Here is a 26,979-nt window from a genome sequence, read left to right as displayed (position 1 = left end):
AGTAGACCCCGATGAGATGAACCTAAACGGTCTTGGCTAAGTGATTGGCAGCCTAAAGTTTTCTCCTTGCTGCAGTAACCTTGACAGGTCCTGCTGACGTGTATTTTGTAAAAACATTGTAGTTGATTCCAAAAGAATTCAGGCGCATTATTTTTGTTTTCCACTGGCATACATTGCCTCCCATACCTTGACACGCCAAGTTCCGAAAGACATTACAATGAGCTTGGGTTTTCGATGTTGAAAATCTGTACTAGAGATAGAAAAAAGATCCATGGTCCATCTGCAAGTATAAACACATCCCCGAAGGACAGCACCGCGAATGTCGCTCGCTTCTCTCTTATCAGCTGGAGGTCTCCTGTCCGAAACGCTTTTCACGGATTTGTTTCGAGTTGTGCTTCTTCTCTCGAGCATCCCACGCGTCTCCAGGTTGTGGGACGACTCAAGGGACGCTTCAACGCCCTCGAAACTTTCGACAGTGGCTCCCAACATGCCTCAAAGGAGAAAGCAGCGCTCGCAACGGTGACCTGAGACCGACCCCTGAGAAATACAGGTGGTACACAGCTTCCGGATTTTAATGCTATAATGCTGGCATTGACCGTTTTTCGCGAGTTTCGGTTCTTTCGTGTGGTATGAAAAAACATTTGAAGAGTGCAGGGTTGTTTTTCTTCCTTTCTATTTATCGTTGCTTCCTTTCATTTGCTTTCCAAATTTGGTAGATTTTTTTAGTACATCTTTTGATAAACGGAAATTCGCTGAAATTCACTTCTCGTCACGGCGACCGCATTTCGATGGGGGCGAAATGCGAAAGCACCCGCGTATTTATATTTTGGTGCACGTTAAAGAACCCCAGGTGGTCAAACTTTGCGGAGTCCCCCACTACGGCGTGCCTCATAATAAGAAAGTGGCTTTGGCACGTAAAACCCCCATAATTCTTTAAACTTCTCGTGGAATGCCAATTTCAATTTTAAATAGGGTGAATACATACAATAAACGTTTCAGCATCTATGCGACATAGATCCTTAATGTTTCTAGCCAAAATCTTCAGGTTGGCTTCCGAACTCGTACAGATTTGTGTGATAAAGGTCTACGCTACTAAAGAGCGTGTGAAGTCTGGTACTTTTATACAATAATATGCAGCAAACAGAGTTGCAACAAGGCTACACAGCTTAGATGGTAGGGAACCTCGTTCATAGCAATACGTTGGTGCGAATGTAGGCCGTATGTAAGCGCGTTGACGCTAACCTACACATCACCTTTGAATTTGGGCGATGAAGTGTAGTGTGAAGTTCTGTGTAGAATCAAACAGACTCGTTGTTGAATTTGACCGGACAATAATCTAATATAATCCACTGAGGCACAAAATAAGATGATGACATTTTGGTCATATCTTGGCTGCGACACCTGCTTCATTACCGAATAATTCACTGCTAGTTCTAATAAAGACAAGGCAAAGCCTGGTTGGCAGTGCGCAAGACGGTTGGATAAAGCTCTTTATGTTGTACACAAACGTGGTAGTGAGTCCAAAAGATATTTGTAGGTGCGATGCCCTTCAAGCTCAGATTTTGTCCTTCAGAGACACGTGAGGACTTTCTTTGGGTGAATTCCAGTATAGTTCGCACTTTACTACCCGAAAGCCCCGAATTAATTCAAAGACGGCGCTTTACTCAAAATAACATTCCCTACTCTCATATAATTCTGAGCAAACTTACTTTGGAAGTTATGAATATAGCAAGTTGGCGATAATTCAACACAGACACTGCTCTAAGGTTTACATGGACACAGCTGTGCGAATTGTGGATTCTCTTCACAAATAAGGAATTGTATTAAGGGCCATTAGGGCGACGGCTATTCTAACTGGTTTCTTTTTCAATACTTTCTTTCTGATGGGTAAATTACTTCTGCCTGTGAAGTATCGGTCTCCATTGGGATCAAAGAAAAAAATATACTGCAGCTTTTCGACGTCGAATGGTTGCTCAGATCACTGTCCATTTTCTCCCGTTACTTAAACTGGGCCAAGATAACTACCTGAATAAAAAGTAAAAAAAGTCTACTAAGATAGATCACAAAATGATTTTCTTTGTGTGAAATTATGTTTTTTCCTTGATTCTTAATTTCATTTTCCAAGTACACTGCCGACGAGTGAAGTTGGAAAGAAAAGTTTACTTCATACGCTCATTCGTTTCAGTGCTGGGAACGAATGTGATGCGTTTAATGGCTGCTAGTCATATTTGTCGTTATTTATTATTATGGCTTCATTCTTGTGAGAAAGCAGCACACAGCAATCTAACCAAAGTACTAATTTACTTATTTTTCTTTATTTTAATACATTTACTCTGTCGTAGCATTAAAAGAAAGTAATACACCGTTCTAATCCTGATTAAAAGGTGGCAGAACCATTTTCGCACCAATTGAATATCTACTATATGTAAATATCCATCTGAACAAGGTGTTTGTGACTGTGTAACCATGTAATAGATGCCAGAGTCTGGTATTGCGATTTGTTATGGCAAGCTGCGAACAGCATTTTCTGTTCACATGAGGGGTAAGAAGATGTTGTTGGCCACAGACGGATATAGCTTTTCAAGACATGCCGGCAACTGCCCTGCGCAAGCGCTACCTTTAAGAAAATAAAGAAACATCGCCGCCGTTCACAAGCACAGCGCGAAACGTTTAGTGTAGACGAGGCCTTTATTAATTAAATACCCGAGTACCCTTTTCCATTGCTAGTAGCATTTCAACAAAAGCATTATTTTTTTCGCACCATAGCCACATTTGAAATAATATGTGCCCAGGCAATCTGTTCAGACAAAACGGTGGCATTGTGTCTTGGCGTTTCGTTCCCTTGTTCTCATAATTCTTTCAAACTTTGGCGTTTCATAGCGTTCCCAAGCACGAAAATTGATTGTGAAATCACAACGCATACGACATTGATGCATTGTCTTTGATGCATTCTCTGTAGTCCTACCATTGCCCCTGCAGCTCTCATCAAAGCTACGGTGCTGTTGAATACCCAGTAGCTTCTCTCGCAAGGGCTTAACTCCAAAACGATATTATTCTCGTATTGTGCGCAGATTCAACCGACATAACTTGTGTACGCACATTGCTACAGCCACCCTCTTCACGGTACATTACAAAGAACGTTATGTATGACGCAATTGCATAACAAATTAGGGAGGATGGAAGAACCACGCAAGTGGTTTAAATTAACACGAAGTTTTTCATTGTGGCGTTTTCACAGTCTGCAAGTATAGTTTGGTGTGTTAAACCACTGCAGAGTTTTTCGAGACGTTTATCACTAGACGCTCAAAGAATACCAAGGTAGTCTTTGAGCAGTGCATTCATACCGTTTATGTTATTAAACTTCAGTCCACTTTACGACCTGTGCACTGCCTACGCATCACGAAACTAGGAGGAGAGTGCAAAATTGAACGCGACTCAGCGCGCTGCGGGCCGCTCCCATGTTGCGACAGTCAGGAGATGCCCGACAGCCGCATCGGGGGCGCTCTGACAGCCCATAGTTGCGCCCCGGCATCGGAGCTCTTAATAGCGGAGAGCCACTTGTCCTCATTGATTTGTTCCGTGCCTTGCAGCGAGTGGCCACGCCAGAGCATATGGCCTAGGCTAGCGAAGTCATGGCGTCCTAGGTGGAGAGGCCTGGCCTGAAACCTATCATGTTGTGAGGGAAAAGGTCGTTGGCCCCGACATACTCGGCAATTCTGTTATGAATGGCGTGCTCGGCCAACATCCCTACACATGACGTCAGTGAGATGGGGCGAAGGTTGTCTAAGCTCGGTGGTTTACCGGGCTTTAGGATGAGTGGGGCTTTCGCAACTTCCATTGTTCCGGTACAATTCCCTCCTCCCAATTGCAATTTATCTCATCTGTGAGAAATTCGATCGATTCATCCTCTTGGTGTCTGAGAGCCTTGTTGTTATTGTGATCCGGGCTGGGTACCGACCTACCATTGAGGTCGTGTAGGGCACGGCGGATTTCACTGACTTTGAGAGGCTCGTCCAGCGCAGAGTTCGGCTTCCCTCTGTATACTGGGTATGTCGGCTCATCGGCGACAATTTTGAGCGACAGGTACTTCTTAGCTAGCATTTTCAGCACTTCCTCTTCCGAAGAGGACTTCTTGGCTTCGTGGAGCGCTTTAGAGAGGACACTGCTCTGGTTTAAATTGGTGTCGGAGTCGTCGAGCAAGTGTTTGAGAAGATTACACTTGTCTCCAGTGCGCAACTGCCCGTCGATGGAATTGCGAATTTCGCCCCATTGCTGCCTAGATAGGGCTTGGCAGTGCTCGTCGATCTGCTTGTTGATCTCAGCTATCTTTTTCCTGAGCTTGCGATTCAAGCGTTGGCTTTTGTACCTCTCGAGAAGTGATTGCTTGGCCTCGAGGAGGTGTGCTAGACTGCTATTCATTTTGTCTGTCTGTAGATCCGTCTCTGTGACTTTGCTGGTGGAGCAGACATGGGCGGCGGGCGGCGCCGGCCTTTAGAACCTCACGGAATTTGTCCCAGTCAGGGACCGAGAAGGCCTTATTTTTTTTCTGCTCCACTTGTAAGCTGGTGGCCGTGATGTAATGATCGCTACCGAGGTCTATGAGCAGATTCGGCCACACGGCTGAGCCAGCGCTCTTAACAAAGGCGAGATCCGGGACAGAGTCCCTGGCCGAGGAGGTGCGGCGTCTGGTGGGAAAGGCAGGGTGCATCAATAGAGAGAGTCCCGCATCTGCCGCCTCCTGCCCTTGACCGTGTAGTGCGTGCAGTTGCACGCGTCAAAGGGGGCGTTGAAATCACCAGCCATAACCAGTGGAGACTTTCCGGCGACTTTCGTTGCTTTAGTCACGATGGTTTTGAAACGTTGTCTGGGATCGCTCGGGCTGCTGTATACGTTAGGTATATAAATGCTTGAGATGTTGAAATCACTTGGGATGACTTCTACAAGGGAGGCATCCATCTGGCTATGCCGGAACCCTAGATCGTGTGCGACGAAAGCGAACTTGCTACTGACTAATGTGCAGATTCCTCTGCCGTCCCTGCGGAGAGCAAAAGCTTCGAATCCCTGGAGTGAAACCTGATCAGTCATCGTTTCTTGCAATAATTTACCATGTGGCTTTTCTTTGTGATTGCGAAAAAACTGCTGCAGGGTGTATCTCTTAAGGTGGAGTCCCCTGCAGTTCCACTGCCAAATCCTAAATTGGGTGTGTGGCCCCATCCTTGCTGTATAGAGCGCCTTCCGGCGATGCTACTAGGGTCTCGAGCGAAATGACTCCACTAATCGGTCCTGGGATATGCAGTGGTGGTGGTATAGGTACCGACGCGCCATCCGGGAAGTAAACGGGACGTACGTGGGTCGACGTCCTGATGTCCATTTCCTGCACCTTGGGCTCTATTATTGCCATTCTTTTTTCTAAGCATTGCGTTTTACGTCTTTCGCGTCTAACTTCTGATCCATCATCAGAAGTAGCTGATCGACTGCAGAGAGATGTTGGTTAATCTTCCTGATCTCGAAGCCGATGGAATTCAACATTTCTCTGACTTCGGACTTGGCTTTCATCATCATCGTCAGCAGCAGCAGCAGCCTGGTTACGCCCACTGCAGGGCAAAGGCCTCTCCCATACTTCTCCAACTACCCCGGTCATGTACTAATTGTGGCAATGTTGTCCCTGCAAACTTCTTAATCTCATCCACCCGCCTAACTTTCTGCCGCCCCCTGCTACGCTTCCCTTCCATTGGCATCCAGTCCGTAAACCTTAATGACCATCGGTTATCTTCCGTCCTCAATACATGTCCTGCCCATGCCCATCTCTTTTTCTTGATTTCAACTAAAATGTCATTAACTCGCGTTTCTTCCCTCATCCAATCTGCTCTTTTCTTATCCCTTAACGTTACACCCATCATTCTTCTTTCCATAGCTCGTTGCGTCGTCCTCAATTTAAGTAGAACCCTTTTCGGAAGCCTCCAGGTTTCTGCCCCGTACGTGAGTACTGGTAAGACACAGCTGTTATACAATTTTCTCTTGAGGGATAATGGCAATCTCTTGTTCATGATCTGAGAATGCCTGGCAAGCGCACCCCAGCCCATTCTTATTCTGCTGATTATTTCAGTCTCATGATCCGGATCCGCGGTCACTACCTGCCCTAAGTAGATGTATTCCCTTACCACTTCCAGTGCCTCGCTACCTATCGTAAGCTGCTGTTCTCTTCCGAGACTGTTAAACATTACTTTAGTTCTCTGCAGCTTAATTTTTAGACCCACCCTTCTTCTTTGCCTCTCCAAGTCAGTGAGCATGCATTGCAATTGGTCCCCTCAGTTACTAAGCAAGGCAATATCATCAGCGAATCGCAAGTTACTAAGATATTCTCCATTGACTCTTATCCCCAATTCTTCCCAATCCAGGTCTCTGAATACCTCCTGTCAACACGCTGTGAATAGCATAGGAGAGATCGTATCTCACTGCCTGACACCTTTCTTTATTGGGATTTTGTTGCTTGCTTTATGGAGGACTACGGTGGCAGTGGAGCCGCTATAGATATCTTTCAGTATTTTTACACACGGCTCGTCTACATCCTGATTCCATAATGCCTCCATGAATGCTGAGGTTTCAACTGAATCAAGCGCTTTCTCGTAATCAATGAAAGCTATATATAAGGGTTGGTTATATTCCGCACATTTCTCTATCGCCTGATTGATAGTGTGAATATGGTCTATTGTTGAGTAGCCTTTACGGAATCCTGCCTGGTCCTTTGGTTGACAGAAGCCTAAGATGTTCTTGATTCTATGTTCGATGACCTTAGTAAATACTTTATACGCAACGGACAGTAAGCTGATCGGTCTATAACTTTTCAAATCTTTGGCGTCCCCTTTCTTATGAATGAGGATTATGTTAGCGTTCTTCCAAGATTCCGGTACGCTCGAGGCGATGAGGCATTGCGTATACAGCCTTGCCAGTTTTTCTAGAAAAGTCTGCCCACCATTCTTCAGCAAATCTGCTGTTACATGGTCCTCCCCAACTACGTTCCCCCTTTGCATAGCTCCCAAGGCTTTCTTTACTTCTTCCGGCGTTACATGTGTGATTTCAAATTCCTCTAGACTATTCTCTCTTCCATTATCATCGTGGGTGCCACTGGTACTGTAAAAATCTCTATATACTTGGATTTAGCCTGTGCATTTTCGGGCTGCTGAGAATGGCCTCTCTTTCGGCTGGGTTGCCCGGGTGGCTCGCGTCCACAACTATGGGAATGTCTGTGGTTTGGGGAGAGGGGTCCCCGAGAAGGACCCCGAGGGGGTTGAACTAGGAACTGCAACGGGGTGAGGTTGATTACCCTTTCTGAGCTCTGCTATTTAAGCTCCCGTGAACTCGATTATGCTGCGCATCTCGGCATTTTCTTTCCTAAGCTTACAAATGATTTTTTTGGATGTGGGCATATACGTATATGCGTTCACAGTAAGAAAAAATGTCGATGACGAAGCAGAAGTCCCACCGAGCGTCCGCTGCTTCTTCGGTGAGATATTATTTTCTGTCTTCTTCGAAGAATCAGTGCTGTGATGAGACCTTGCTGTTGTCCAGAGAGAATAGACATCCCGTGGAATACCTATGGGCTAAAGATCACGCACAATATCGCGTGGTTTTGCTGTGCTTCACAGCGCATCTACGCCTACCACGGCGGTAGGCAGCAAAGAACACCGGCACGAGCAATATGTCCGACAGCGCGTTCCTCGGCGCACGAATGCCGCGAATGGACGCCGCACTCATTAGTGCCACCACACGCGGCTAATGTCATCAAGCCGGCGACGCTAGTTTTCAACACTGCACTACCTTCCAGCGCACATTTAGTGAACATGGCTGAGTCAAGCGATAGTGAAGCCAAGAAACAACGGGTTGACGAAGACAGGACATCTACCTATGAGCTAAGTGAAGATGAACACAAAGACTGCGATGAAACGCCGTTCTTCTGAGTAATGTAGAAAAAGAAATGGCCTGAGGGAATTCCAGTTGTTTTTCGACCCTCACAGGAAGGCCACAACTTCTGGCAAGTGAATCCAAACCACGCTGCTTCAGAAATAGTTTTCGCGGGAAAGAAAAAGGTACAGTCATTCCGCGTGGATAGCGATGGAATTTTCTCTGTCAACGTTACTTTAGTCTCATCTGCAAGACATCTACTGTCGATGAGTGAAGTGGCTGGTTTAGGAGTCAAGCCATTCATTCTGACGTCTTATACCAAGAATGTTCGCTAGATACGCCGTGCGCCAGTTGAGTATGCGGAAAAACGACTGATTGACTTCCTCAAGGATTTTGGCATGACATCTGGCAGTCGTCAGGCGTGCTACAATCGCCAATAAGACCCGTACTCAGAGGGCGTGATAGAATCACGCTCTCTGAGAACTGTCATTCGCCATTTCAGAAAAGACATAACTAATGCCGCAACGAGAGCGTTTAGGTTTCACGAGTCATCCCGTAGAAGAATACCATGGTCCTGCTCTGAGATGCTACAACTGCCAGGGATTTGGACATTTATCGAAGAACTGCCGCAGTCCAGGTCGCTGCAAGATAAGTTTAGAAGACCACAACCATTCAGAGTGCAAGTCTGTGTATCAGAAAGTCTGTGTATCAGTAAATGAGTAACATAAATGTTGTTCTGAGTTCAAAATTGATTTATGTGGTGACAGCAATTTTTACACAATATGTATAATTCTGTTCTGTACTTGCACTGTATTACATGTGTTGTGTGTTTTGGCTGTTAAAAATATGTGACTTTATATATGCGTATCTGTACTGAACGCATTCGCAAAACCTTGTGATTCATGTACGGTTGGACTGTATATTTTTTATTCATCCGGTGTTCTAATGAGCGTCATATTTTGTGTCACTATTCTCCCTTTTCACTCAACTTTGTTTCCTTTGCCAAGCGACAAGGACTAGCCGGTGCCGCCATGAAGGCGCCAGCCTCTACTAATATTCCTTTCAATAAAAATATCTATGAAGGAAAATAAGACTGATATAACATGATACGCTTGTCTTTATCTCTGGCCAATCTACATCATCCACTTGAGTCCCAAGCACATGCTCTGTGGGTCAATATTATCTGTGGGTCAATAAATCCAGTTCTTTTCGGGAGAGGGTCACAGAAGGCATACTAACACCATTTTCTTTTAGGCATGCTATTTCCGCGGCTTCAATTATTTCTCTAGCTCTTCTGTCTCTGTTTATTGCTATAATGTTTCTTCCTGAAAAAAAGAAACTGGAGTGCAACCACAATTCCTGTAGTGAAGACCTAGGTGGCTACTAATCGATTTGTTTACGCTGTAGTTATGCTCTTTTAATCTCTTGTTCAAGCATCTACCTGTCTGTCCTACATATTTCTTTGCACTAGACAGCGGGACCGAATAGGCAAAGCCCTCAATGCAGTGTTTCGCAACGCGCTCTTCACGCCCTATGAAGCAGGACTGTGGCTTTCTTGCTCATTTTTTTACTTTTAAACACATTGCGAAAGGTTTTTTAGGATCTGAAAATGCAACATTTACGTGGCCATGTTCTCCTTTCTTTTTCAAATTATGCGGTAACCGATGTATGTAGGGTATATCACAGTCATTCTTTTCTTTTCTGTTGCGTTCTAACGCTTCTTGCCAGTTCTGTGCTTTCGTTTCTTTAGTGAAATTATTAATAGGAGGGGTTGGTGCCTTTGTGGTGGCACCGGCTAATCCTTTTCACTTAGCAAACGAAACAAATATGCGCAAAAAGGGAGAATCATTCCACAAAATATGGCAGTCAGTGGAACACCAGATGAATAAAACTGTACTGTCCAACAGTACGTGGAACGCACATTTTTGTACGTGAGTTTAGCACACATACGCATATATAAAGTCAAATATGTTGAATAGCGAGAGCACAGAACACAAAAAATTACACGTAGTGTAAAAATCATGATCACCACATAAAAAAATTCTGAGCCCGGAAGAACATTTAAACACTCATTTAGCTTATTAAAAATCCACTGAAATTTGATATTTCCCCGAAATGTTGGTGTCCTCGTATAACTGCACCTCCGCTGTGGGTCAGCCCGGTATTGAACTATCTTCGGGATCGGGCCACGTACGGGGAGTGCTTAACGCCTGCTTCATCTCCGCCGCCGGTCGGCCCGTTATTGCACGATCTTCAGGATCGCCCCACATATGGGAAGTGCTTAACGCCTGCTTCACCTCCTGCTGCCGGTCGGCCCAGCATTGCACTATCTTCGGGATTGGTCCACGTATGAAAAAGTTTGTCTATATCCACGGAGGCAAGATCCGTCAGAACCTAGCCATAAACAGCGTCGCTGTAAACATTTTTCAAAGCAAGGGGCTCTTTCTTGAAGCTCCGCTATTGGCCATGGGCCAATTATCTTTAAGAGCGAAGCTGTTTATGCGGACCCTGCGCCGTCGTTGTCGGAATTCGCTAAAGCTGACTCGAGCGTCGTCGTCGTCTTCTTCCACAGCTGCCTCTCTTACCGCTCGTCATTCCAACGTAGAATTTCACTTCGTTTCTGTCGTCGTAAGGGAGAGGCCGCGTTTACGGGGATACGAGCCATTGCTTAGGGGCGTATGAGCGTCATTGTCGTACGTGATGGACCAATTTAATTTTGAAGCAATTTAGTTTTGAGGAATTGCAAGTGACAATGACGGGTGGGTGCTACTAACCACGCTACCGAGCCAACTCGACACACCGAACGCAAGCGACAACGGCGGACTGTGAGCATACTGTCACTAACGTCGTTCTTTCCGTCGCAGCCGAACATGTATGTAACCTCATTAGGAACACGAAGGCGTCAATCGTCAAACCAATTCAAGCAATCCAAAGCATGCTCACCACGCGAAGCACTCAAAAGCGAATATGAGGTGAAAGAATGATGAAACTAAAGATTTACAATATAGACGGCTGGCGAAGTTTGCCTGGCATGGTGTAACATTCTGTGTAACAAACACAGCTTCACTGTTGAACCATCTACACGGAATGGAAGGGGCGGTGATATTTTTTTTAGAGTGAGTGGTCTTTATCTAAAAGTAACATTTTTTTTTATTATCCTTAGTTGTGAATCATATTTAGTTCACTCGAGGAATAGATGGTGCACGTCTTCGTCTAGATGGCCACGGGAACACTGCGGACTAGAGGCACGTTTTATCCTGTATAAAAAAGTGTCTCGTAAAAGCAATACCAAGCCGCAGGTGGTGGAATAATGTCTCAAATTTTCTGTTTTCTCATATAGTTGACGAAATCGATAGGTTTATACGTGGGTCTTTAAATCATAACTCCAAGTTTTTAGATTTCTGATCAAGCCAGGTAGTTTTGCTAACAGGATATGTCACAAGAGCATAGGAATTTTACTAGACAAAAGACGAACATTGATTGTGCCTGCGTTATTGTGCTCCCGATTCGCGGCTGTGTCCGCTGCAGTGTTACCAGGAAATTTGTAGTGCCGGGGTATCCACTGAAATGCAATTATGTGATTTATTGCGCTTGCTTTTGTGTGTTCTTTCATTGTCCCATACAATACGAAAGTGTTAAAAAAATTTGTCTTATTGCTGTGTAGTAAGTGAGAGCGGCTAACAAATCGTTAAAATTAAGCCACTTTCGCGTTTTTTTTCTTATACTATGAAACGCAAAGCACACAGGATTGCAAACAGTTCTGCCACGGTGGAAGACAACTCTCAGGATAATTCAAATGTTTTCGCAAGCCCCAAATGAGGAATGACGGATGCGGAAGCCGAAGAAATTTTGCCACATGAACCGTCAGTATACACATGAATGTACTGGAGATATGTTGAGTAAATTTGGAATAGTACCAGTTGCTGTGCCGCAACCATGAACATATGTCGCATGGATATAATTCCCCCGACCAATAATTAAACTAACATCCACTTTGCCTAATTTAAACATTGGTAATAATGCTTTGTGTTCTTGAGCAACATCGTGATTATTACTTTTGTTTCGTTCGTTAAGCGCAAGGTTTAATGAATGCTTCTCCTGTTAAGATGCGATAAATATGTCAGCATGTTTCTACCGTTCATATGACTGAAAATGGTGGGTCACAATAAGTAGAGAACTTGAGGTAGCCTGCGGAACCCCAAGATACACTCTGACCCCCTTGCCAGTAAACATTGAAGACGTTATTCAGAAGTTCGCGATAAACCATGAAGACTAGGTGCCGAATAAGCAATTTTTTTGTTTTATGAGGGCTTCATGAACTTGTAATAGTGAAAAGAGCGATCCTCCCTCCCCGCTCCCCCCTACCTTGTGCCAGCGAGTCACCGAAGTGCGTTGATTACAGTATTAGTCTGTGTTTTATTTGCACGGATGTGTGATGCCCATGTCAACTGGCGGTCAAGAATAACAACAAGAAATTTGTTCTTTCACGAGCGTGAAAGCTTGCTTTTCAAGCGTAAGTTTGCAGTTATTCAGCTGTTGTCCAGGTAAAGGAAGTACGGCTGTCTTTGCGTGTAAAAGACTGATGCCTCTTTCTTTGACAACAGTGTTCATAATATCAAGACCATCCTGCAGCGTTGTTTGAATGTCTTGTATATGAGATGAAGAGGCCCATATGCAGATGTCATCTGCGTGCAGAGAATACTGCAGGCCAGAGGGTAGTTATTGAAGTAAGGCTGCCATGACACAGTTGAACAAAAACGGACTGAGAACACTGCCTTGCGGAACGCCCTGCGTGATCATGTAATAATTACATTCTCCTTCAATTGTTTCTATAAATATTTTTGTTTCGCGTAAGAAATGTTATATCCATCGGAATGTTCGGCAATATAAGCCAAGCTCTAATATATTAGCAAGGACATGTATGTAACTTCGAGTCGAAATCTTTCTCAATGTCTAAGGGTACTGCTATTGTGACATTTCCACAGGTTCGTGCATGTTCAACGCATGTGACAATGTCTAATACTGCATCCATTGCACACCGTTTTTGTCGAAAACCTGTCATGTAATTCGAAAGCACATTTGTGTGTTCACACCACCATTGCAGCGGACTGTCTACCATCATCTTCCTTAGTTTACAACACAGCTAGTGAGACTGGCGGGTCGGTAGGAGTCAAGACAAAGTGGAGTCTTTCCTGATTTCAGTACTGGAATTACAGGGACTAATTTCCATGAATCTGGAAGAGACTAACTTATCCAGACATTATTAAATATCTCCAAAAAGCCATTGCAGCTGCTTGACTGAGGTTCTTTAGCATTACATACGTAATGGAGTTTGGGCCTGCTGTGGACTTTGTATGGCATAACGTAAGAGCACATTTCAATTGATCTAATATAAACTTACAGTCAAGTTGAGGGTGTTGAGATATGAAGGATGCACGAACCTTCTGTTATGCTAGTGCTGTGGAACTTGTGAATTGTAGGCAAGTAACCCGAATTCCTAGCCTGCATATAAGTTGACAGAATTCGTCAGCAACACATGTTTGCGGAACGTTTCGAGCTACCGCAAGGGATTGCAAAGGATGGCTCTTGGTAACTGGACCGCTAAAACATCGAACAACTGACCATATTCTGGGAACTGGAGTGAAAGGAGACAACGTCGCGCAGTTATCTCGCCATCGTCTCGTATCTAATTTCTGTCAGCGCCTGCGTGAAGTAGACTCAACTTTTTGTGCCATCTTGTCATCCAGTTTTTCGCTGCGACGGTAAGCACTTTCTGCTCGTCTTCTAATTTTTAATTTTTTTATTTTGTGATACTGTCAATCCCATCAGGGACTTTTACAGGAGTGGGTTATAAGGGTCTGTAGACATTGTAGTACAGGCATTTACATAAGAATACAAAAGGGTACTTAGTAAGTGTAGAGTTTCATGGACCTAGGTTAACAGCAATAAGTATGGCAAAAACATAACGCACAAAGAGCTTATTTCAATAACATATGATGTTTTGCAAAGAGACAAAAAGGAAGAAAAGAAGGATAAGCATATGGTTATACAATTGATAGCATCATCCATCATTTCACATCACACATTTCCAAACACATTTGGTAATAAATACAATGATAAAGACAATGTTGATAACATCATTTAGTTGTGATTGACAGTACTGTTGGGCCAACAAATTCAACAAATTTGTCAACAGTGGGCAGTGCGACTACCGTCTAGGCTAAAGCATTCCAATGGCAAACAGCTCGCGGGAAGAACGAAAAGCTGAATGTATTGTTAGAGAAAGAATATTCTTGGTGTGTAAGGTGATGCTTGTGTCGGGTTTCTCTGGATGTGTTATAGGAACTATACATGTATGGATGATGAGATACAAAATTTTGAGTCGGTACAGCATCGCACGACTGCTTAGTGTGTGAAGGCCGATCTCGGATAGCATCTGAGTAGGCGAGTCGGTGCGCCGAAATCGGTTACAGATAAACGGCGCGGCTTTTCGCTGGACAGCCGCAAGAGTAGCGATTTGATTTTGGCCAAAGGGAAACCACGCCACGTTCGCATATTCTAAGTCAGGACGTATGATTGTAACATAGGCCAAGAACTTGGCTTCCTTCGTAGAGTATCGCAGGGCCTGTTTTAAGAACATAAGCTTTCGCATCGCTTTGCTTGCTACGTGCTTTACATGAGCCGACCATCCTAAGTCTGATGATATGATAACGCCCAAGTACTTGTACTGAGTGACAGTGTTAAGTACAGTATTATCACAGCCGTATGAAAAAGTAAGCTTGAATTTCTTTTTTGTTACGGACATTGAAACTGTTTTATCGAAGTTGATGATGATTTGCCAGTTTTCACACCATTGGACTATCAAAAAAAAAAAAAAATCCTTGTTAAGACTAATTTGGTCTTACCGGCTTAGTACTTCTCTATACAGGACGCAGTCGTCTCCTAATTTTGGATTCAATCTGATTAGTTATGTCATTTATGGACAAAAGGAACAGGATAGGGGCCAAAACGGAACCCTGGGGTACACCAGAAAGTACTGGTACAGTTTCAGAAGCGTGGGAGCCTAACTGAACAAACTGGCGGCGGTGAGCTAAGTAATTGCTAATCCAACGAAAAATTGGCCCATCTACTAGTATATGTTTAAGCTTTAGAAGTAGTTTAGCATGGCAGACACGATCAAAGCCCTTTGAGAAGTCTAGGAAAATTACATCTATTTGTTTCTGGTCGTTAATTGCTTTGGCGAAATCGTGTAGTATCTCAACGAGTTGGGCAACGATAGACAGACCAGTCCTGAAGCAATGTTGGCATGGATGGAGGACATTGTTTGCCTCAATGAACTGTGTAATAGATTTTAAGATAATATGTTCCAAGATTTTACAGCATGTACATGTGAGAGAAATAGGCCTATAGTTTGACTGACAAGAAATATTGCCCGATTTGTAGACGGGCACTATTTTAGCTATTTTCCATTCTGCTGGGATACATTGTTCGGAGATTGATTTACTGTAAATAAGGCATAAGTATTTGCTTACAGGCTCGGCATAACCTTTCAGGAAACAGTTCGGGATTCCATCAGGACCGTTGCACTTTTTATGGTCTAAATTTAATAATAGTGCGAACACGCCTGCTTCAGTTACGACTGGAGCGCTCAGTGTTTCGTTGTGCTTTATATTTTCTGGCCTGTAAACATGCGTAATGCCATTGTTGGGGGCAAATACGGAATGGAAGAATGTGTTAAACGCTTCCGCTTGTTTCTTTTCTTCTGTCAGCGATAACGGTTTTGTACGGTTATCGTTGTGCCTGACATAACGCCAGAATTTCTGGGGTGAGTCTTTGATAAGATTGCTAAGCGTTGTACTGCAGAAGCGCTGTTTTCCTACCTATGTTGCTTCCTTTTGTAGTCTGTTTAACGAATTTATTTCTTGGCAGAAGTCTGGAACTGGGCATAATTTGTTAAAATTCCGCAACTTTTTTATTCTACGTTTTAAATTAATTACGTCACGTGTAATCCATGGGTTGTGCTTATTGGTGTTCTTTTGTATTTGTGGCACAAATTGCCTTAAGCAGTGCATAACATGTGCTTTGAACAGCAACCAAATTTCGTCGATGTTGGCAGAGCCCTTTGAGATTAGCTCGTTAAAGCCGTAGTACTCGTGGGCGAGGTAGGTCATAATGGCGTCATCGTCTGCTTGGTAAATGCGTACACGCGCTTTCTAGTGTTACGTTGGCGGATTTGGTTTGGAATGGTGAACGTGCAAAAAACCATGTGATGATCCGATAGTCCTTCAAGAATATCGACTTTGTTATCTTCTTTGGAAAAGAAATCGCTTATGAAAACAAGGTCTAAAATGGTGCTTGAAGTGCTCGGGACACGGGTAGGGTTGGATACTATTTTGGTCAGGTTGAAGGTAAACAGAAAGCTCAACAAGGTATTGTTTGTTACATTGGATGGGCTTGACTTAGACATTCTTAGACATTCTTAGACAATTGACTTAGACATTCATATTCCATGTAAACTGCTGCGTATTGATTTGGGTGAATGACTTGCTTTGTGCAGATCTTGCAAGACTCACACAGTATTCACATGCCAGAAGTTGCAGCCTTCCTGTGGGGATCGAGAAACAACCGGAATTCCCTCGAGTCGCTTCTTTTTATACGCTACCAAAGAGGACGCCGTATCATCATAGCACATGAATTTGCTGAGCTCATAGGTGGATGTAATGTATTCGTGAACCCGTTTTCTTGGCTTCACTTTCGCATGTTTCGGCCATATTCACTTAAGGTGCGTTGGAACGTACTGCAGCGTTTAAAACTAGAGACGCCGGTTTGATGACATTAGTCGCATGTTGTGGCGCTTCCGAATGCGGGGCCGATCATATGGCTCGTGTCGGTGTTCTTTGCTGCCAGCCGCCGTGCTAGGCGGAGATACTCTGTAGAGCGCAGCAAAACTACACGAGGATGTGCGTGATCTTTAGCACACAAGTATCCCACAGGATATCTCTTCTCTGTGACCAACAGCACAAAGTCTGAAAATAACACCGATTCTTCGAAGAAAACACAAAAATAATATCTTATAGAAGAAGTAGCAGTCACTCGGTGTGATCTCACTGCCGTGGTAGTCTCGTTGCAAAACGGGGAAAGAAAAACGCCCAGCTGCTCCACATTGCTGATACATCTTGGACCATCATCGGTCCCCCCATCTGTCATTAAATCACTTACGCCATTGCAGGTGCATGAAGGAGTACCAAAGAGATAGACAAAGGAAAACGCGTAGAGGCGCTTAAGCCATGATTCTGGTCTGACAACAAAGCACCAATTTTTGGTTTCGAGCCTATATAGCACTGATATACCTTCTTTCTACCCATTGCGATGGCATAATGCTTACAGGTGTGATAGATTCACCGTTAAAAGGAACTGCTTCTTGATTTGCGTTATCGGATTCATGCGCAGGATGTACATACAATTACCTAATTTGTTTTCTGAACGAAAGATTGGTATCATTGAATAACCACAGAGCGAGCTCACATAGAGCTAAATTAGAGTCAATGTATATCAGTACTGAAGTATAATTTTTTTGTGTCATTACGGTGGAGCACAGCGGCTCGACTTCATTTTTGTGAGAAGCATGCGTTGGCCGCAAGACGTCTTTGTCTGTCTGATTCACGCGAATTTCTTATGTAAGTTGTCATCACTTCACAATAAACTACATCATTTAGAACCCTTTCTCACCGACATCATATGTGTATACATGTATATTGTGCGAAAAGCAGCACTCCGCGCTAAGGCTCATTACGTCATCAACAACACGCAAAACCATCTCTTTCCTTGTCGCTGTGCCCCGATAGCTTGGAGTATGTTACCCAGGCGAAAAGACTCCCTCGAAAAATATGCGCTTCCCCTGGCAAGGCCAGCAAGATGAAAGGCAATCCGCGCATAATTACGTAAGAATGGTGTGGTGAAGGAAAATACCCGTTTTTAACCGGATTAAATTGATCACTGTGGCTGCGAATGCAAAAACACTTGGAACGCGCATTTTAACTCAGCATGGTATTGTTTTCCGAAACGATAACAAAAGGCTCACGCCCATGGTGGTGTTTTATCCTAGAATCGATATTCGCAGCGCTGGGGACATTTTACGGCGTACTCTGTAGTAGATCCACTTCTGTTTGTTTAGCTGTTTCACTATTTTACTTTGTGTTATTCGATGCTACTTTTGTTTATTTGGACTATTTCAGTAACACAAGTTAATACTCTTGGCACAAGGAACAACAATTTATTTTCAGACACTCACTTTCTTCCCCGCTTGTTTTGAAACAGCTTCATACTGGGATTCCTCGGATTTCAAGACAGGGGTGGTCGTTGAATTTAAAGACTGTTTCTTTGAAACATAAGGAAAGCCGCGTACAAAGCAATCCGTTGTAAATTCATCTGAAGCATGTAAATATACAGAACAATTCAGGTTATACTTAAATAAACTGTCGCAATTAGGCCGGGGAAGAATTGAAAGCTAGGTGAGTTGGTATCGATTCATACTGTGGATTGCGCAGGGAACACTCGGAAAAGGAAGTTTGCTCCTATGTCGCCCATTGCGTTCTCTATCGTCCATGTGTTTCTTGCACAGCCCGTGGTATGTTATATTTACATTGAGATTGTTAGGTAGCGAGAACAAGCCATCTTCTCAAAGAGCAATAGACAAACGGGAGGCTCGGTTTTATAGCAGCGAGGACTAGAACAATGCGTGTTATTTTCGCAGTTCTGTGGATGCACATTTGTTTAAAAGACTTAACATATGAAAAGGCAAAAGGATAGACAGTTGGGCGAGTTGGTACGGTAACATGATTTTGGCTTCTAGCGCGAAGTGAAACACGGACACAGAAAGGAGCAGACAGGACTAGACAGGATAGGACGCGCTAGAAGCCAAAATCATATGAAAAGGCGTTGAAATAAGATACTCTGAACTGCGCAAAATGCTATTTAATTGAACAAGCACTTCATCTTTACGTTTACTTAAGCATGCAAGGTATATCTTCGCTTCTCTTTTTATTGTTATTTCTTTCGAGCGATTAATGAGGCATCGTTCAATAGCATAATTGAGTGAAATCTAAATCTGATAAGTTGCGCATATTGGCCCTTAAATTTTATGAATTTGCATTAAAAACTATTTAGACAGCTATGTTTGAAGTTTTTTTTCAGTAACACCTGCGCATCAAAGTTGAATCTTCGTCATACTGGCTTCTTGTAGCATACAAAAATTTGATAGTGCGCCGTTATTTCAGTGCTTTCAGTTCTTCGACTAAGGATACCTTCTCAGCACTTATCTCTAGTGACGTAAGACAATTACTCAGTCGTAATTCTTCGGGTTTTTGCTTCTGGGTACAACAGTTATCATACGTGTTGTGTTCTACACTAGATAGTGTGTCTGTTGGGCGCCATTCCTAATTTTGACTAAGCGACTCTCAGTGAAGGACTATCGAATAGCGGAAATTCGTTTGTACTTAAATGAGTCTTTCTTTCTGAAAAGTTTATTGACATATTCAGTGGGTTCTCATTTTCTTTGCACACGCGGCAAAGACAAAAGAGAGTAAAATGATAACCTTTCGTAGATTAGGCTATTTATAGCAACTAATGTGTTTGCTGCTACTCGTTCGGTGATTTTGTCGCAATTTAGTGTGTGAAAAATATCGTAGAAAAATCTCACGCGCTCCTCTAGGTATTATTCTAGTGAACTTCATTGATCGATCACCTAAACAAATAATTTTGCTACACCAAATTAGTGGCTTTCAAGAAAGGGCCTCAACGGCATCGTGAATCGTAACAGAATTTGAAATCAAGCTGTTAACTTTCACGGCGATGCTAAAAAAACAAGGACTCCCAACCGCAAATACTTTTGTTCATGTATATCCCTCTGTGGTGAAAACCAATTCACTCAGAACCATGCCATTGATTCTACATATCGGTTTGTTTTAACTTCTTTGTAAAAAAAACAAAAAAAAAACAAGAGCTCATTTGAACAGAGTATTTCATTTGTGCACAAAAGAGCCTTGCAGATCTGCATTCCTATAAGGCAGCAATATTTTAGTGCCGAGGAATTGAGGTCATCTTGAGGACACATAACTTAAATTGAAAGGTTTGAGTTTTTCAGTATTCTACAAAAAAGACGCGCAGTTCTACACAACTTTGAATTCTGCCTACGCCTAGCAGGCCACTTTAAAGTTCAATATCCTTTTCATATTGATTCTTGTGACCTGGATAGTAAAACACTAAAACCTAATTAGCTCTCTTTTTGAAAGGAACATTTCAAAACTAGAACATTGTATTTCCTGCCACTGCAGGGAACACCTCTCTGACTTTGTTCACTGGCAACGTGATGAAAATCACTCTGTGTGTAGTTGCGGGGGAAAAACTCAATTTTTTTGCTTCATACGCAAGTTATGGTTGTAAGTCAAGAGTATAAAATTATCAGAATAGTTTCAATGCAGTATGTGCTGACACTGAAATTTTACTTGGTTAAATGTACATCAGCGCACCATTCTTTTTGTTTAGGCGTTGAGGGGGCGGGGGGGGGGGGACAGATGAGGACGAGGGGGAGGATGTTAGCTACAGCCAAGTTGTAACCTTGAGATCGGGGCCGGCAACACACCGCCTCTACACGTCTTAAATACTGGAGGCAGCCCAGATTAGTCGTGTCAATCATTGTAACATTGACACGCACGTCGAAATAATCCTTATGTTGCGCTCTCTAAATGTGTTGGCCTGACATGCAAAGTAGCGCATACGAATAGGCTCACAGAAAATTTACATTAGGCATTTTCATACTGCTAACTCTGCAATGGCGGGTGTATGATGGGGACCCTCAACAAAAACAAACCGTGAAAAGCTGCTTATATTACAGAAAAAAAGAACCTTCACACTTACCTAAACTATCGTGGCATCCTTCTGAAGTTATGAATACCCCCTTTATTTTATGACTATTCTAAGCCTATCACATATATTACACGTGAGTATTCTGGTATATAAAACGGTGCAAAATTTGAATCTACGCTGGTATCACCGCACTCCCCTACTATCTAAGACACAGTACCAGACCTAAACCAAGTGCGACAGGATTTCCACTCACGATAAACCCTCAATTTTCTGTCCGTAAGAACTCTTACCATAACGGACGTAGTAGAACTTGATTTGTATTAAGTGTTTGTTGTAGGAGCACGTTAACCTCATTTTACTGAGATTGTACATGGTTGTGCGTTTTTTTGTCCTCAAACAATCTTTTATTTAGATGTTGTATACGTTTTGTAGTCATAGGCAATCTTACTAGACAAGCACTTCGTAATTTCAGAAATTCAGCCGGCCTGACAGGGTCGCTATATGTCGAACTTTTTTTCCTATCTCCTACGTCCGCAGGTGTTGCTCGTGGTCTGCTGTTTCCTCCTCGCGGGTAAATGCGATTTTCTATACCTGAGGTCACAGTCATTCTCCTGCAGTGAGGAAGTGAAACGACGTTGAGCGGGGGGAATGCAAATTTTCGCATCCCATTTCCTTAGCCATGTCAAGAAGCTGCGTGAGCTTTCGTGGCGTCTGCTCCCTTTCTTTATGCGCACATGCATGTGTGCGCGCGTGCGTGTGCGTGCCTGCATGCGTTTGCCGGAGTGCCTCCGAGCTTGCACGCAGCTTCGTGCTGTGTAGCGGTGGGCGATTCTGGCGTTTTCGTTGTTGTGTAATGACCCAAGTCGATCTTGGAAGCTGGCGGCAACTGTCCCGTCTCAGCAGCTTTTCTTGGAATGAAGGACCTGCCTTCTTATGTTTCACCACCGGTGCGCTGAAAGCCTAGGCATTTGATTAAACGCTATAGGAGGAGGTGAGAGCGCACTACCAGAGTAGTCGTGAGGGACTTCGGCATGCACTTTGCACAGCGGAATAAACAAGCAGAAATGACGTAGCTTTCTTTTGTTAGATTATATAAAAGTGTTGCATGGCGCGAGTGTAGCTACAAAACGGGAAGATATGGATGCTTAGACCAGAAGCATATGAAGGAGCACAGTCGCTTCAAGCAAAAAGTAACCTTGCTGTTCTTCTTTCTGTGTCAACAGTGTTGACCACTATACATTGCAGAAATGTTACGACCTATATTCGTGCTCTTAAGAAAGGTGGCATTAGTTTGACAACAGTGTCCTTTTTCTGTACAGTTCACGCATTCACTCGTTTCTGTTGTTAATGGTGATTCATTTAAGGCCCCTTTGTTGTTGAGTCCAACAGAAAGCGACTGTCATCTCATTGTAGTGCGTTAAACGACATCGCAACGGTAATGTTGAAATTTGCAACCATCGCATGGAAGAACTTCATTGCTTCTGTACCTTTTAACTACTGACACACGTTAACTTGCGTCGGTTGGAAGAGTTTGCTAATTAATCCCTAAACTTGTGTCGTTATTTCTTCTGCTCGGCAGCCTTATCTATGGGTGTGCAAACATTGAACACATTGTAAACTTCAATTTAAATTCTGAATGCCATATTAACGTCCCATAAATTTAGGTATCGTTCTTTTCTTTAGGCTACGCTGTCGACTCATCGTTTGTTTTTTTACGGTTTCAATAACCACGTAATAGATATGGGAAACGCAAGAGAATTTGCACAGCTTTGAATGCATTTGCATCATGAATTCGGAATGTATTAGTGTGTAAGAGACACTGAACAGAAAGTGGGCGGACAAGTCGAGCTGCCTTTCTCAGAGATCTGCGTATTTTTCAATGTCCAGTAGCATCAAAATTAAGCGATAAAATATCGCATTGCTATGTAAAAGGACAAATGAGCGCCAATGCAAAAACTGCGGCATGAGCGGCTGCGATGTATTTGCCATGTAGCAAAATCAAATGCTTTGGTAAATATTAAGGCGTCTTTATTGGTATCCGGGCAATATCTATATAGTAATCGATGGCTAGAGAAGCTTATACCTGAATTTCTTCAAATTCTTTCGTCAAGTAGGTCTTACGAATCCACTGAGTTTATCATGAATGATTCAGCCATATTGTATTCGTGACTAATAATAGTGCACTTCTGCCAAAACGTTATCTGTTTACATGTCTCGTATCAACGCCTCATGTATACGCATGTATATTGATTGTTGGTTTATTCATGAGATTTGACATCCCAAAGCAACAGTGGAGCTACGAGAGACGCCGCACAGTATAGGGCCCTGGGGTAAGATTCACCACCACCAGGCTCTTAACATGCTCCTAAATCTAAGTAAACGGTCATTTTAACGCATTTCGCTGCCATTAAAATGAGGCCACCGTGCCCGAAAATTAAACTGCTCCCCTCTTGCTCAGCAGCGGTGCGCCATAGCCAGCGAGTTATCGCGACGAGCCACGCGTAATATATGCACTGCTCTTGTCCGACATATCGAAATTCCGTATGTCGTTCAAGGAAGCCTTGAATGTTAAGTTGAGGTACATGGTGTATATCCGCCATTTATATCGCTTCGCTCACCAATAAGAGTGAACTCTGGACGGTATTCTGGTTAGGACCCTGCACGCCTCATACATTATTCCATCGTAGGGGTACTTTCCCAGTGCTCGCTGGAACTTTATTTGTTGTGCTTTCGCATATGTTACTGCTCAATTTTTGCTCCCTCTACATCCCGTTCTGTATACACGGGTTACTTTCGAGAGATAGAAGTAGAGAGTAGCTCGGCTACACCATTTCTATATAGTATGCAGCATAAATAAATAAATAAATAAATAAATAAATAAATAAATAAATAAATAAATAAATAAATAAATAAATAAATAAATAAGATGTGCATTAAACAATAGAGATAACAACGCCACAACTTAGAGCTCCGTTGAAGTTTGTCGATGCCGCTAGCCAAACGATGTGTACCAATTAAATGTGGCAAACTGGACGAATTGGTGAGCGTTCATTATTGCGAAAAGCGCGAACAGACAAGTACGAACGATGAACAGAGGATAATATATATATATATATATATATATATATATATATATATCTTTTACTTCTTTTCCCTGTTTGCACAATGACTCACCGGACATCACAAACCGAAATTTACACATTTATTAGATCAGTTAATTAAACTCTGTGTTGGGAATAACCACAAAATAGGGTGAGCGAGAAGAGCAAGAGAAAAGAGGAACCAAGGGGCTTGACTTTGTATGAGGCGAGCCGCGGACTTCTCGGCAGTCCCACTAGATGGCGCAGCGCGTCCAGAAAGAGGCGCAAGAGTGCCGGCTGCCATATGACACATTTCGCAGCGCTCGCAGGCACCGTTGCGCAATGAATTTCGGAGGCCGCGCGCAGGCTTCGCGGTGGCGGCGCCAGATGGAGCCAAGTGTTCTTAGTTGTTGCAGATATATTACAGGAACAATCGATGGAAGTTATGAGGAACAAAAGCGCTCCGAGAAATTGATGCAAACGTTAAAATATAATAAGCCAAATGATATCTCTACTTCAAGAAACGACTAAGATTCAGCGTAAAATTCCAACCTATTGTATGCCAACCTGCTGCATTTATTAGAGTTCACAGTGCAAGCAGCCGTACAAGAGCGAGGTGCTTCCACAGGAACAAGCGAAAAGGTTTTGGCTTACTCCAGGATGTACCAAACAAACACGCATTTGAGACAGATCCCAAAAGAGCAACCAAAGCTGCAGCAATAATTGAAATTGTCAGTGGAAATATCAGGCAAATTACACTCCACAGACAAGTGGCTCGGATTGTAGGGAGCACTCAAATTTAGATCCAACGTGTGCAACTGGCCAGTGTCCTTTTCGCAAGTGCTGGTTCACCTTCATCACCAAAAAAGCATTTCCTATGCGTTTTTTTTTTTCAATCTCATTCGAGTAGACATTCGCATGGCGCCTGAGTTGCGCGGCAGCCGCACAACCTGTTCGCTTTTCTGTCTGACAGTTTAGCTCTCCTGTTTTCTTCCTAGAAGGCGGACTTACATTTCCGCTCACGTCATGTGTGCGACGCTCTCGCTTATCCTCTTTCCGCTTCTCATGTATAGTGATTTCGGCAGGGAAATGCATAAGACAGCAAGTCGATGTGGAACTTTTTGAATAGCTGGGGTTTTCTTCATAGCTGTCCATTACACTTGCGTTTTAGAGGCATGGAGTTTCTCTGGCGCCGATGCTTGTTTACCTTGCTGTTTGAAGAGAGGCCAACCAGACACTTGATCTGGTTAACCTCTCTGCATGTCACCTTTATTACGCTCCCTCCTCCTTGCAAGACCGTTGAGGTTCACGGTTCGTTAAGCTAGTCGCACAACTTTTTTTGTGAACCAATCTAACTTTGTATCAGAAAGTGTCATTTCAAAAAGTCACCCTTAGTAGGTTCTTAGAGATTTTCTGGAATGCTATCGTTAAGAGCACCAAATAAGTTAGTTGAGCTGCCGACAACCAGCCGCTTGGATTTCTGTCCACTGTAGCAGAACACAAGACACTACTTTCGGTCGTTTCGCGCTATTCTCCAGAATAAAAATTAAGCCGACGTTGTATTAAAGAAGTTGCAAAAGAATATATTCAAAACACGCTCATACGTGCACGCACACGCGTATACCGATGCGGAGTGCGAGCATCCACAGCTCTAAACTAAGAAGGCTGAAATTAAAACTTCATTTGAAATGGTAAAATGGAGTTTTACCTAGTCATTTCTCATTAGTTTCGTTCGCTTGAAGGTAATGGCAAGCGAAATTTGAAAATGTTTTAATTGCATGTAAGCGCACTACGCAACTAAAATATAGGATATAGGACGACGCAACCAATGATATTCTGTCAGCAGTGACGTGTGTGGAGTGTTTTAAAACACAATTATCACTTTTCCATCAATATTTGCGCCCTCAATTCAATAATTAAGAAGTGCATTAAATATTTTAATCGAATTATCGATAGTTCAATTACGAAAAAAGATCCTATTGCGGTACATCACAGTTGACAGAATACCATTGGTTGCGTCGTCGTATATTCTATATTTTATTTTTAAGAGCTTGGCAAAGGTTATATGCGCCACCTTAAATATGTGAGTACATATTGTTACGGAAGCACCAGCCAAATGCCGCCGGAGAACCTAAGTGGGAAAAATAAGCCAAATCCAGCATTTTTAACGGCTTTTTCTACCATTTGTTAGGCCGAAGCTGGTCGATACAAGCAAACGTAATCTTGGCTGCTGCCTTAAAGCCTTTGTAATAGGCGGTAGGATCTCGCTTTTAATGGTTGTGTGAGTGGCCATGAATAGTTGCACGTACGTCTACGACGACTATGTTGTTAGTGGGCAAGGCATTATCGATAACGGTGCATGCGCCCTGCCGTTCTACACCTCCTACCCTCTAAATAAATGTGTGTACTTCTTCGCGTCCGTTTATTCTTGGCTTGGTAAAGTTACGTCCTTTCGGCTTGCCCACCGCATTCTCTCGAGCGTACCCTGCATTGAGATTCAACCTGCATACCGGCACGTTTGCTTGACCTTTCCTGCTCTCGTGACCCCTCCATCCTTCAGCGATCCCGTACCGTCTAGACGCGAGATTGGGATCTGTCTACTTTGGCGTTACTGGGGCGACCGTCCTGAACATTCCAGTCCTTTGGGATTGGCTGCTCGGAGGCCTCCTACGAACGTGATCGCGTTTGCTGTCGAGAATATCAGGCTTATACGGTCGCTTTTCCTATATCATCATTTTGGAGTATGTTTTTCTCTCCCCCATGCAGCCCACTTTCTGGTAAGCCCCAGTCTCCTACGAGGTCAGTAAAGGCCCATCGCTTTTTTTTTTTTCATATAGCTACGTGAGGACTTCATCGGAGAAATAGTGTAGTGCTGGGAAATGAAGGACCTCCACGTACCGTCATCGCGCTGTTTTCTTTCTTAAGGAAAGGTCACTTTGCCATGGAGGGGGGCCCAAATAACTGTTGCTACTAATGTATAGTAGTATTTATTTGATAACAACGGCTTCATTTTATTTATATTTAATGTTTCTTATTTTATGAAGTCTTGACTATATCAGCGATTATCGCTATCTTATGGTAATAATTATTATAGGTAGCATTAAATTTATGGCACCCAGCAACTACATTGCGT

General features: G+C 43.3%; 1 protein-coding gene across 4 annotated transcripts in view; it reads left to right on the top strand.

Annotated features, from left to right (window-relative positions):
• Positions 1-17,625, top strand: part of LOC140218635 (uncharacterized) — a 505,865-nt gene extending 488,240 nt beyond the window's left edge. For all 4 annotated transcript variants that reach the window (XR_011894853.1, XM_072288473.1, XM_072288474.1 and 1 more), the window contains one exon: positions 16,460-17,625. Coding sequence is in view for 3 of the 4 variants with exons in the window: in XM_072288474.1 (XP_072144575.1) it covers positions 16,460-16,596 (137 nt within the window). In the remaining variant the exon portion in view is untranslated. The remainder of the gene's footprint in view (positions 1-16,459) is intronic.
• Positions 17,626-26,979: the final 9,354 nt, after the last annotated feature.

Source organism: Dermacentor andersoni, chromosome 5 (assembly GCF_023375885.2).
Source record: "Dermacentor andersoni chromosome 5, qqDerAnde1_hic_scaffold, whole genome shotgun sequence".
NCBI classification, from domain to species: Eukaryota; Metazoa; Arthropoda; class Arachnida; order Ixodida; family Ixodidae; genus Dermacentor; species Dermacentor andersoni.
The sequence above is the reverse complement of the archived record's forward strand: the minus strand, read 5'-3'. Positions and strand labels throughout refer to the sequence as shown.